This window comes from Nelumbo nucifera, chromosome 1, assembly GCF_055504915.1.
Source record: "Nelumbo nucifera cultivar China Antique chromosome 1, China Antique-T2T, whole genome shotgun sequence".
In the NCBI taxonomy this organism is placed as follows: domain Eukaryota; kingdom Viridiplantae; phylum Streptophyta; class Magnoliopsida; order Proteales; family Nelumbonaceae; genus Nelumbo; species Nelumbo nucifera.
The window spans coordinates 72226867-72240615 of record NC_142649.1 but is presented as its reverse complement, the minus strand read 5'-3'; the positions used below and the strand labels follow the sequence as shown (position 1 = coordinate 72240615).

General features: G+C 36.1%; 2 protein-coding genes across 5 annotated transcripts in view; both read left to right on the top strand.

Moving 5' to 3' along the window:
• UBP5 (ubiquitin-specific protease 5) overlaps window positions 1-544 on the top strand; it is a 70919-nt gene extending 70375 nt beyond the window's left edge. For 2 of the 3 annotated variants that reach the window (XM_010269401.3, XM_019199024.2), the window contains exon 13: window positions 39-544. In XM_010269401.3, the coding sequence (XP_010267703.1) occupies window positions 39-221 (183 nt within the window). In that variant the 3' untranslated portion in view covers window positions 222-544. The remainder of the gene's footprint in view (window positions 1-38) is intronic. The other variant, XR_016085570.1, reaches the window with a different exon arrangement.
• Window positions 545-6475: 5931 nt separating this feature from the next.
• On the top strand, window positions 6476-13672 carry LOC104604847 (uncharacterized). 2 transcript variants are annotated; one of them, XM_010269399.2, is made up of 9 exons: window positions 6476-6617; window positions 6834-7009; window positions 7114-7226; window positions 7574-7652; window positions 9376-9404; window positions 9777-9870; window positions 10793-10882; window positions 10995-11187; window positions 12880-13672. In XM_010269399.2, the coding sequence occupies exons 2-9, from the start codon at window positions 6866-6868 to the stop codon at window positions 13314-13316; spliced, it is 1179 nt and encodes a 392-aa protein (XP_010267701.1). In that variant the 5' UTR covers window positions 6476-6617; window positions 6834-6865; the 3' UTR covers window positions 13317-13672. The 2 variants fall into 2 exon arrangements, with proteins under 2 accessions (XP_010267701.1, XP_088759516.1); XM_088903390.1 differs by having other exon boundaries at window positions 6591-6730.
• Window positions 13673-13749: the final 77 nt, after the last annotated feature.

Sequence of the window (13749 nt, the reverse complement as noted above, 5' to 3'; positions counted from 1 at the left end):
TTTGTTCCTAACATTGTGATTTTGTCAACAATTTGCAGCTTCTAGATGAGAATAGATGGTATAACTTTGACGACAGCCATATTTCGCCCATAAGTGAGGAGGATGTTAAGTCAGCTGCAGCGTATGTACTTTTCTATAGAAGGGTGAAAACTGAAGATGCCACTGTAAGCAATGGAGCACAATCCTGTGCAGGACCCAACAACATATCATCTCAGAAGTAGACTATGGAAAGGGAGGTAAAACTTGAATACTTTAGCATTAGATGTATATAATTTATTTATTGAAGGGGAAAAGGTATTGTCCAATAGCAAGTGAAAACGTTTGCCATTCTCCCATGTATTACTTTCTGTTGTTTGAAGCGCCTTGTATTACTTTTAACAAGTGAAAAATCTTCTGGGTGAAATGAACCTTCATTCTGCACCAGATATTCTTTTTTTTTGTTGTTAATATTTAGTCCAAGGATAAATTGTAATGGGGATTTATTATATGGACCTAAAGATCAGGATAGAGTAAGATTATGAGATTACCTGCTATTCCATGATAATGATACCCTGTGACTCTGTAATGGGGATTGGGGATTTCTTTGGTAAGCAACGAATTCAATCAAAGCACTAAAACAGGCTGGATGCAACGGAATTTTCGCAATCTGATTTTAGCCAGATATACTTTCGACCAAGCAACGAAGGACATCGTATCCCAGTTGGCGCAGCTTTGGCTTCTGGAATCAGCTCATTTCGGTTTGTCGTTGTTAGTGTACTCATCTTGAATGATGATGGAATCTTCACAAATACAAGTGTTTTTGTTTCTCTGGTTTTTGAAAATTACTCATCAGTAAAAAAAAAGAGTTGTGTTATTGGTTGGTTGGTTGTATTTTTTTAGAGAAACTACAAATCTTATTTAGTTTGATTCACTAAAATAACCTTATGTCCCTATATGCTATATCAAGAGTTGTTTTTCAATTGACATTTCATGCCCAAGAAGAGGAAAACAGACAGCTTTTATAGATAGATGTAAAAGAAGATACAAATAACTCAAATGCTCTGAAAGGAGCCTTATAGTGGGCCCACCATTTTACGGCTCAGATTGTAAATCAATGTTTTTGAACCGGACTGCCGGACCGTTTGGCTCAGAAACCCTTCAAGCAACCGGTTCTGTTTCACCCCTAACCTGTTCCTGGGTCAAAAACCGCTGACCCGGACAGTCAAACTGTCGATTCGTTTGACTCAGACAGCGGTTCTGACCCAAGAACTCTCTTCTTTGTCAGAAAACATACGAACTCAGATCTGAGTTCGTGCCTCAGTTGTCTCAGATCTAGAAGAAGAAGATCTGAGAACTCAGATCTCAGATCTGTGTATGTTGCCGCTGCCTCACCGTCACCATTATCGTCGCTAGTGAGCATCGAACCACCCTCCTCTTCCTTCTTCTTCCCTCCTTCCCTCCTCCTTCCTTCCTTCCTTTCCTTTCTCTTCTTTTCTTTTTTCTTTTCTCCTTTCTTTCTTTTTTTTTTTCTTTTTTTCTCTCAGCCGACAACATCTCTCCTTTCTCAAATCTCATAACTCATATAAAATAGTTGCCCTAATATGCAAACAGTCTGAACTGTTTGACCTGGAAATCGGTAGCTAGAACGGTTCCGTTTTCAGGTCGGTTTTTAAATCCTTGTTGTAAAGAACAACAATTCTTGTTCTTTGATCTTTGCACCAGAATTACCATCTACCCAATTTTATGAAAGTTGTTTGTAATCGTGGATGTTTTTGACCATTTGTTCGTTTCTTCTTTTTCCCATCTTGAATTAGTTGGCTCTCACCAATCCTTTAAATACATCAATAATACTAAATCAAAGGTTTCTTTTTATGAATAATTATGTCTAAGAAATTGGGGCATATAACTATATAAGTAGGATTGTCAATGGACCGGGTTTGGGTTGGACCCCATTCAAATCAAAATCAATTTGAATAGGTTGGATGGACCAGTAAGTCTAGATTTAATGGTTCAAAGTATTTATTAAATTGGACCTGATCCAACTGTAATGGATTTATATTGGATTGGGTCGGATTGACCAATATCTGGTCCATTAACAAAGATAAGAGTATGGGTGTCAATGGACCAGGTTTGGGTTGGACCCATGTAAATTAAAACCAATTTGAACAAATAGGACAGTCCAGACATTGAATTGGACCAGTGCAGAATTGTCCAAAGTATTCATCAGATTGGAATGGACCTGGCCCATTTTTAATGGACTCATATTGGTCGGGTTGGGTTGGACTATTATCCGGTCCATTGGCAGCCCTAGATGTAAATATTAGGCAGTGACTTTTTTTTTTATAAGAAGCAAGAAATCAATAACAGAAAGAAGAAGAGTCTACACACAGCGGGGGGTAGCACATCCCCAAATGTCAGCACAAGAAATACATTTTAAAGAGAGGAAAAGAAAGCAAGAGAAGAAATGTTGGAATGAACACAATTTGCAAGCCAATCAGCAACCCAATTCCCTTCCTGATAAGTGTGCTCGTATTCAATAATGCCGTCCATCCTCTCGGTCAAAGTCCTACAACCTTCAATGATCCTTCTCAGTCTCCATGGAGGGTCCACTTGGTTCTTCAAACTGTTATTAACTAACTTGGAAGCACCCTCCATGATGGTGGATTTTCTGTTGAAATCCAGAATCTGGCAAAAGTGGTTTCTGGCCACACAAGCAATGGTGCATCGATTGTTAAGGCACGAGCATCAAAGTTTATTTTGATAGTATCCTCTTTTGGATTTCTCCACTTGACAGGGATGATTTGTTTACTAGGTCCAATCATTGAGTCCCATTCAAAACTTGAAATTGATTCCATGAAGGAATTTTTTGCTCTCTCAATGATTATGGGAGGGAGGATTGCTTTATTATTGAAAGTCTTGTTATTTCTGTTCTTCCAAATATGCCATAGTAAAACAACAATTTTTCCTTTACCAATGGACTCTTATGACAATCAGCATTATCATTCAAAGAAGTCTACCAATCAATCATCGAATTGTTATTTTCCGAAGGAGCTGGAATAGTATCTCTTGTGATGAGCCATATTTGTCTAGTAAAATGGCATTTAATGAAAATATGGACAGAATCTTCTTCATCCCCACAGAACCCACATGAGCCATCAATATCAAATCCTCTTTTTCTCAGCACTAACCTGGAGGGAAGTTTGTTGTTGAGCAAAAGGTATAAAAAGACTTTAATCTTGGGGGCAATTTTCAGATTCCACACCTTATTGATTTCCTTTGTTACCCTATGAGGGTTACCATGCATCCAACAGGCCTCATTGTTTGCCGATTTGATTGAGAAGTTTCCCTTTGGATTAAGTCTCTAAACTAGCCTATCCTCATGATCACTAGAAGGTATGAAAATAGTTCTAATTTTTTTCCCACACACTTAAAGGAACCAGGTTCTTAATCAATTCCTCCTTCCAGGTTCTGGTTTCGTGATTGATGACATCACTAACACAAAGGTCTAAATTATTTATTTCTGCTTTATTAACCAAGTTGATAAGGAGAACCTCATTTGACCACTTATCAAACCAAAATTTTGTGTCATTGCCTTTGCCAATAATCATTCCTATACCTCATTTAATCAAATCATGAGAGTTAAGGGTACCTTTCCAAGCCCACGAATGATTCTTTTTTGGTTTAGTTTCCCAAAAATTTTCTCTTTGGAGGTATTTGTTTTTTACAACTTGAACCCATAAGTTATCTTTTTCATGTAACACTTTCCAGCCTAATTTTGCAAGGCAAGCCTTATTCGTCCAGCCTAGATTCTTCAAGCCAAGACCACTCCAATGCTTAGAAGTGCAAACCCGGTTCCAATTGATGAGATGGAGGGGTTTCCTCTCTTTACTATTTGTCCATAAGAAATCCCTTTGCTTTTTATCGAGATCCTGGATAACACTTTTCAGAACTTTAAAAGACCTCATAATATATTGAGGAATCGTGTTAGTAGAGGCCTTAATGAGAGTAATCCTACCAGCAAGAGAGAGACAGTTCCTCTTCCAAACTGCCAGTTTACTCTCCTTCTTCTCACCCAGAAATTTGAAGGTGTCCTTACTAAATTTGTTATTAAAAACAGGAGCACCCAAATATTTTTCATTTTTTGTCTATAAGGGAACCTTGAGGATTCTAGCCATGATTTTCTTGTGTTTTGGGTGGATGTTCTTTGAGAAGAGAACAGTTAACTTGGAAAAATTAGGGGCTTGGCTCGATGCTTGGCAAAATTGGCCAAAATATTTTTAATTGTACAACAAACTTGGATGTCAGCTTTAGCAAATATAATGCAATCATATGCAAATTGCAAGATAGGAATGGAAGGCCCTTGTCTAGACACCTAACAGCCAATAGGACTCCTAGGGGTAGATGCTTCCCTCAAGAGGTTAAGAGAGAGAGCCTCTGCACAAAGAACAACGACATATGGGGATAGAGGGTCTCCTTGCCTGATCCCCCTGGAAGGTATGATATCCCGAGCAGGAATACCATTTATCAAAATCTTGTAGGTCACCGTCCTAATACACTCCATGACCTATTTAACCCAAGTATTGTGAAACCCAATCTTCTAAGAACCTTTTCTATGAAGTCCCAATCAAGTCTATCATATGCTTTCTCCATATCAATCTTACAAGCCATAATTCCTTTCTTGCCCTTCTTCTTTCTCATGGTATGCATGATTTCATGGGCAATAAGAACATTATTCGTTATTTGTCTTGATGGAACGAAAGCACTCTGAATAGGGGAGACAATATCATTAAGGAATGGCTTAATTCTATTGACCAAGATTTTTGAGACAATTTTATAAACGACATTGCACAAGCTAATAAGCCTATAATTATTAGCCATTTTTAGATTCAGAATTTTTTGGATAAGAGTGATAATGGTTTTGTTGATGATTTTATTCATCTTTCCCGAGTGGAAGAAAGCTTCCACCATACTACAAATGGAATTACCAACTATACTCCACTATTTTTTAAAGAATAGAGCATTAAGTCCATTAGGGCCCGAAGCCTTGAGGTCCTTCATAGAAAAATTGTGTCTTTAATTTCCTCATCAATCACTTCCCTAATAATGGACAATTTTTTTTCTCTGGATATAGAAGGACTAATGACCTCAATAAACTCCTTAGCATTGACTGGGTCTTCGGCTTTAAATCTATTTTCAAAGTTCTCGCTTAAGAATTCAGCAATGTTATTTTGGTCACAAATCCAATCTCCCTCATTATTTCTGATCCTTGTAATCCTATTCCTGTTCTTCCTTATGATGGTCGTAGTATGGAAGAAACTATTATTTTTGTCTCTAAGTTTGATCCAATTAATTCTGGCTTTTTGGGCCTAATATGTTTCCTCTTTAACTAGGATAGAGTTGAGGTGTTTTTGGAGCACAAATTCTAAGTTTAAAAGGGGAGCATTTTGATTATCATTCAAAAGATTAGCCTGAACTTCCCCTAATTGTTTCATGATTTTAGCTTTTAATTGGAAAATATTACTAAATTTTTCCTTGTTCCAAAATCTTAAGTTTTTAACAAGCATATTTCTCTTCTTAATGAATTGGGTGGCTTTAAATGCATTCATCAATAGTCCAAGATATAATTATACAGTTTTTTTTGTTATTTAATAATTAAAAAATATATAGTTAATCTAAAAATATATTTGATCCATGAGAATGTAGAAGATCCATATGCAACTATTATGAAACCGGCTTCAGTGCTCACAAGACCATGCTCACACCGTTTGCACAGTCCCTTGCAGCCTTATATTGGGAATATCTCCCCATGAAAAAAATACAAGTATGAAGACATTCCCAATGCATGGCTTTAAGACTGTACAAACGGTGTGACTTGTGAGCACTGAAGCCGATCTCAACTATTACATGCCAACTACTAAACTAATTATTCTATATTTTATTATTTTTTGCTTTCGGATATTACTAAAAGAACAAGTCAGCTTAATCTTGATTCTCGAATTCTTAATATGCTAGCTAATGACTATATAACTTCCTAAAAATTACTAATGTAAATTAAGTTGATTTTGTAATAATTTTTTTATTTATATAAATAATAAATATATTGTTTTCTATTATAAATTAATATATAATCTTAATATAAAATACACCACATCCATTAGATATGGGTAGATCTAAATTTGGTTCACTTATTTTTCAATTTGAATCAAAATTTCATTTGAATTTAAATTGAATATTGAATAGCATTAATAAATTAAGCTCAAACCCACAAAACTATTATAACTTTTCTTATTAATAAAATGTACAAAAAATAAATTTGATATTGTATATAATGAATGCAAAACATTCAAACCAATTTTACTATACAATCATATATATTCAAATTGAACCGGATCAGATTGTATCGGCTTATATTGGTTTTTTTTTCTTTTCTTTTTTTTAACAGGCCACAAATCGAATTCGGATCACACTTGTTCGGATGTAAATCCGGATAAATGGGTACCCTTTGCAGCCCTAAGTAAAGGGGTCGAATTCGAAGGTGACCTTTACGCAATTCCTACTTCCTATGGCGGGGACAGGGAGTAGTTCTTAAGCGTCTTCGTCCCTGGAAACTTGCAGCAGAGACTTGATTCTTCATTGGGGTTCGTAGCTTTCTTCCCCAGAAACTCTTTTCATGAATGAATATTTGTTTGTTTATTTTCAGAATCTTGAAACAAGTGGTGGATTACGATGTTTGTTTAAAAGAAAACACAGTGTAAAAGCGCTGCTTCTTGTTGTTGCTATTGTTGTTGGCTTGTTGTTTCTGCTGCTGCTTTATTGGATTTCTTTGTCTATTGACTTATTTTTAATGATCTCAGCTAAAATTGAGGTTTAAGAGGATAGGCTAGTAATGGGTTCGGAAAGCGAAATTATTGAAGAAAGATTGAAATCCTTGCTTGCTCATCTCCGAACAGAAGCGGGTATCCTTGAAAGAATCGTCTACAAGAACAAGAACCAGCACCGACGGTGCCTCTATTTCCAATACCTTTTGAAGGTTGCCGTTTTTCTTGTTCCTCTGGCTTTAGCTGTCATTTTCTCTTCCTTTTCTTTCTCTTGTTTTGGGTTTAACATCTTTTGAGGAATTTCTTATTCTGTTAGGTGAGGAGGGATGTGAGGCTTTTGCTGTCAGCTTCACCGGAGGATATTCTGAATCTCCATTTTCAGCTTACCAATGGAAATAAACCTGCAGAGAATGCGCGTCTTCTAGAGATGTGAGCTTTCAGTCAGTCCTGCATGTTCTTGTATCATTATTCACCTTCTTTTTGGTAGTTCAAGGATTTCTATTAATTGGTTTCAGAATAAGAATAACTACAACCATGCCTATCCTTTCACAATGTTTCTTGTACAAAATCTGGGGGTCGGTACTAGGCCATATGGTTTATGCTTCTGAAGTCCAACTTGGGCTAAGCAATCAACACATCTATTGCCTCGTCTCTGTAAATGGCTAAGACTTCATTGAGTTCATTCATCACATTAAAATAACCTGTCTGTTTTTGCAGTCATTGTTAATGGTTTATGCCTTTTCGTGATGTGTTTAGTTGTATATGTTGCTTTGTAGTCTAAAGAATCAAAGGAATAATAGCGGAAAACATAATTTTCATGAGAGACTTTTGGGAATTGCACGCTTACTATCGCAGGTATGATCTTTTTTCTCTGTAAATTGGATTTGGGTTTCCGTGAACTTGCAATTATTGTATTCAATGTTTACTGACTTAAAGTTAACTTAGTGCATTATTCGTATTAATCAGATCTACTTCATTTTCTCACGTGTTCTTTTGGTTTTACAACATCTAGAACTAAAGCAATTGGGCCAGAGTTTTTCTGAGATGCAAAACACCCGCGAATCATAACTTTTGCGAAACTTATGCATGGTGGCATGCATAAAGTCTCTCCCCAGTCATCTTTCTGTTCTTCTGGTTTCAAAAGAAGTGCTTCTTCCAGGATGCACAATGTCCTTCTATGCCTTTTATCTCTCCAGTCATGATACAAACAAAGGAAATATTATCAAGCCATTAGATTGAATTCATGGTCATCCATATCAAAATAACTTAGATATTAACAACAATTGAGGTCAAAATTATGACTGGCATTTTTATTTGATGAGTAAAAGATTTGATTCATTAGGGACTAGTAAGTTTCACGTTACTGAATACAGCACGTCACCAGGCTTGCAAGCTGGCCCTTGGCCCATGCAGAAACTCATCTTGAGGTGCCAGAAAAGAACGCTATTATGCAATGTTGGTCCCATCTATCTGGGTCTTGGGGAGGGGTGAACTTGATACAGAGCTAACCTTTGGCATTTTTTCGCACAAAGTAGTTGCTCTCAGACTCAAACCCACATTCTCATACTTGTTAGCTCAGTTGGGTCAAATGGGTCATCCCTCAAAGCTCATTCTGATGGACTGTAACTGTCAAAGATGCACTAAGACTTCGATGATGAATTCTTAGGGAGGGCCAAGAATAACAGACAGTTAACCTACCTAGTAGGGGTGTTCACGGTTCGGTTAACTGAACCATGGGCAATGTTTGCAAATCGAACTAGTACCACCGGTTTTTCCATTTCTCCAAAACGAAACTGAACTGGTACCACCGGTTTTGGTTTTTGACCGGTTTGGTTCTTTGGTTTTTTGTTTTTTTATATTTATAATATATATTATATAAATATATGTATAATATTGTATTATAAATAATAAATGATATAATATATTATAAATATTAAAAAAATATATAATATATAATATATTTATAAATAGATTACTATAAATATAATATATGTATATATTTATATATATAATGAAATAATGAATATATATTTATATATAATATATAGAAAATATGTGACATATATTAAAAACATATATACCGGTCGGTTTGGTTAACCACCGTTGTTTTTGTAGGTTGACCGAAAATCGAACTGGTCCTTTGGTTTTTCAAAAATACCAAACCGAAACTGAACCGATCGGTTCGGTTAACCGCATTCTCCAGTTTGGTTTTCTCGGTTCAGTTCGGTTTTTCAGTTTTTCATGGATATCCCTACTGCCTAGAAGCAAAGCTAAAGAACCATCTAGCTGCTTACTATGTTAGTTGCCTTGCACCTATAGTGTCTAGTGTGCATATAATGCCTTAATGACAAGGCCTGTGTGGCTAGAAATATAGCTTATGGTAATGAAAAAAGACATATATGCATGGATGATTAGACTATAATTGATATGATTTTCATGATATGGACATCCAATAGATGACTGGAAACCTGAATGGTCTCCTATTGATAATAAAGCGGAATGTCATTGGATGTGGAAAAATTAATGCTGTTATTGGAAAAGAAAATTATTCTATTCTAACATTGCTTCTCTATTGCAGATGGTTGAGCCCATGTTGAAGACAGCAATGTATCCTTTTATTGCTGATTAGATGGTTTACTGCAGCAGCTATTAGTGGCTATTCACCTTTCTTGTTTAGATGATATTGAATTATATTTGGAGGTTCAAGCTGATAGCGTTTCTTCTTCTGAATGTACCTACTTGAACACCAAAAAGTTCCAAGTTTGTACATGGTTTATATATTCTTGATCCCTGGATTCTCTGAAATGTATGCATGAATTCATATTTATCATAGGCTCCAAATCTGTCCTTTTATATGTAATGGAACTTGTTATTGTCATTGTAATGAAAAAAAAAATTACAAATACATGCATATACCAAATACTTCACTTGGGAATGAGTTCTTGAAAATGTTTAAGGTTTTCCTTAACTATATTATAGTGAAATATCTTCTTTGCTAGCTAGATCTTTTTTCATGGGATTTTCTCTTACAATTTTGTCTCTTCTTGCACGCCTCAGAGTTTTGGTTCAACAGGTATGTATCATTCACATTAAGTAATCAGAATGTCAGTATTTTTATTGTCTTTAAAATATTAGGGTGCAGATTGGGTTGGTAGGATGAGGTAGGGATTGGTTAAGCAACTAACTCAAACTCAACAAAACCTTATCCCAATGGCGGTGCGGGCAGTTGGTTACATAAATCCTTTTTTGTCATTCCACTCCATCAAAGGTCACATTTTATCAAACTATGAGCTCCCAAATCATTTCTACTACCTCAATCCATGTCCTTATTGGCCTTCCCTTGGCTATTCTACAACCATCAACTTTCACTAGATCACTTCTTAATTGTGCTGCCAGTGGTCTTCCATTAACATGCCAAAACCATTAGTTTACTTTCACTCATTTTATCATCTATAGGGGCTATTTCTATATACCAGTAAATGTTCTCATGTCCCATCCTACAAAGACAGAGGGAACAAGGTTTGGATCTCTTTCTCCACTTAGAAGGAAAAATAAATCATATTAAATTAAAACCCTAAGATCATCAGAAACTCCTTTAAACTAACCAACTTAATCTAATTAAACTGTGAAATAGAATCCCCCTTAAACCGACCTAAGAAAGGCCATTACCCAATGTTGGCCCCAGCCATCTGGGGTCTTGGGAGGGATAGACTGTGTACAATCCTAACCTTTGGCATTTTTTTTTTTTTTTACACAGTAGCTACCCTCCTATTCAAACCCGCATTCTCAAATATGCCAACCTGATATTTTACCATCACACCAAGTAATGGCCTCTCCCTTAAACCAACCAACTTTAATCTAGTTAAAACTGTGAAAGAATAGACAAGGGCTGACTGTGGCTTATCTAGCATTGACTTCTTTTTTTGTTCTATTATAATTGACAATGTCCCTTGTTTATAATGATCACTTTGAACTTCTGTTCCATTCTTCAACAGATGTTACTTGATGTTGTTTCAGTGTTCAACATGGTCTCAGATCTCTCTCAGAAAAAACACTCAGTAAAACTCACTCAAGATGGAATTGAGGTATATTTGAGCTCACTTATGTATGGCAAAACTTCCTGTACTTTGCAACCAGTTCGGACATGTTTGCCTTTTGATTTTTGACAGGTTCTCCTATTTGTTTATACTGGAGTAGGTGTTTAGGGAATATTATCCCTCAAATAAGGAAGTTATCAAACTGGAGTGCATTTGGGAGAGAGACAAATTTTTATTACTTGAGAAAACCAACAAAAGTGAGAACAAAAACCAGAATGGGGATCTTGGAGAAGGAGAGGTTTCTCTGGAATCATCAATGGTTCATTACCAAAGTATTGAACCTTTGCTTGAAGGTAAGAGTTTCCGTATTAGGAAGTAGTTGAACTAAATTATGAGCTTTACCTTCAAAGATGTCTGTGGTACCGTACTGGTGAGGGCACTTCATATATGAGATTTTCTAATAGAGTGAAACAATTTTTATTTCCGTGTTATTTTTTATTGTTCTGGATATAGAATCGTAGGCCTTATTTTTAGGGCTGTAATCGGTTTGGATTCAGTAAAATTTGAATCCAATTCGATTATTGAAAACTTACAGTTGAATCTGATCCGAAATCCAATTGGATTTGAAGACCTTTAATTCTAGTTCAAATCCTAACAGACTCGGATTTAATCTGACTCCATTTTAATTTTTTAAAATATAAAAAATTAAAAAGTTAGTTACTTTTCAACTTTTATATATAATAAATTTATGTAAATATAACATACTGAATTTATTATATATATAAATCATATATAATATAATATAATATAATATATAACATATATTTTTTATAATTTTAAATATAATTATATAAAATTTATATATTAAAATCAATAAATATTATAATATAGTAGGATTGGATGGAGTCAAATCCGAGTATTAATCAGGTGCAGATTGCAAATCCGAATCCGATCTGTTTACATAAATACATCACCCAAATCTGAGATAATTGGATCGGATGTCGGATCGAGCCGTGGATTTTTGGGTATCATTGACAGGCCTACTTGTTTTTGCTAAAAGTTTCCAGCTAGGAAATTATATGGCTGGAAATACATATTATCACTCAATGCCCTATTGATTTCTTTTTTAGTGTCAAATATCTTTCAAAAGAAATCCAATTTTGAGATGACTAAAGTCGTTCAAGAAATCTTTGGTTGGGGTTCATCCATATCGGGGGGGGGGGTCACTTGGTCAGCATGTATCCATCTATACAGTGGAGAGCCATGCAAGTGCACCACGACTCCCATTATTTGGACTTTGATGTGGTTGTCTTTTAGACTGATGCACCTTTTCGTGGGGGGTTTTGGATGAACTATTATCATATTTTTATCCAATTAAGAAGACTTCAAGTTATTGCTGGACACCTCCACCTCATGGGTTTACCAAACTGAACTTTGATGGCAGCAGCATGGGCAATCCAGGGCCCGTCCGGAATAGGGGGAGTGATAAGAGACGCAAAACGGAATTTGTTAGCTATGTATTCTGGTCAAATTGGGGTGGGTGATTCCCTGAGGGCTGAGATTCTAGGAGCTCTTGAAGGGATACAAAGGGTCAAGGAAATGCATATTACAAAATTGATCATAGAAGGTGATTCTGAAATTGTGGTGAATTGGCTAAAAGAGGACAGCTCTATGCTCTGGAAAAATACAGCAATGAAAAGAGGAAGTTCAAGTGGCTCACTAAGGGCATGGAAATTCAGTGTACATGGATAAAGAGAAGTGCAAATGCATTGGCAGATGGTCTAGCTAGGCAGGGGGTGAATAGAAACTCTATCTTTTGGGCTGTTTTGTAATTGTTTCATGGTTTGGGTGTACATTGGATAGTAGGGAGTTAAGATTCTTTAGCTCCTTCCCTTGTAATTCTAAATTTCTCAGTTATTAATAAAATTCACTGTTATTGATAAAAATAACTATTATCATATTTTTAACACTCCAGGCCTCAACTGATGTAATATTATTTATTTAGTCAGACAGCAATATGTTGCTAATCTGTGCTCCATGTCTAGGTGATGGATCTGGTTGCAGAAAGATGGAAACAGAAGACATTGTTGAAGGATTCTTAGGTCCCAGCAGCAGCAAAAGGTGTAAAATTGATGCAGCATCTGATCCCTCTATCAAGATTGACAACCGAGCACAAGTTGAAGGTTATGGTAATGATGAAGGCCAGATGGCAAACACAGAATCCCCTCAAAATATCTTTTGCTCGGAGGGTGGCATTGCTGCAAATACAGATTCATGTCCAAATCCAAAATTAACAGATGGCCAATCTGGACCAAGGAAGCAAGTAGCTTTTGTCTCGGTGAGAAAACCCACACAATCAGAAACAAAGGAAAAGGGCTCCTCTGTGAAAGCAATCACCACTGCTTGGCCTTCATTTAATGATGATGAGGATCCATTCTTCAGTCTGCTTACTGGTGATAACAAGAAGGATAGCTTGTTCTGATCTTCATCTTCTGGCCATTTTTGCACTCCTTGACAAGGAACTATTGAGCCTAGGAGCCTAGTGGTGTCTATGGCCTCGTGGTTGCAACACTACACTGCTCTGGTGAGCAAAGAGATGGATACATATAATCAACTTGGCATTGGCAGTCTTGCTCTTTTACAGAAAAATGAAGCTTTCAACAAAAAAAAATGTATTTGTTTGCTTGTTTTTTCTGCTTTTTATCTGAAAAGAGTGTATAGCAAAATGGGGGTCTTCACCGTTTTCAATTGGTGCCATGTAGTTGGGATAAGATTTTGTTTGTAATTAAAGTGAATGACACTGGAGAACGAGTTCTCGGCCTTTTCTAATTTTAAAAATTGATCCACAGATATGAAGGAGTTTTAAGTTTCGTCTCTTCTCAGACTTGGAAGTTGGATGTCTTGGTTTCTACCGT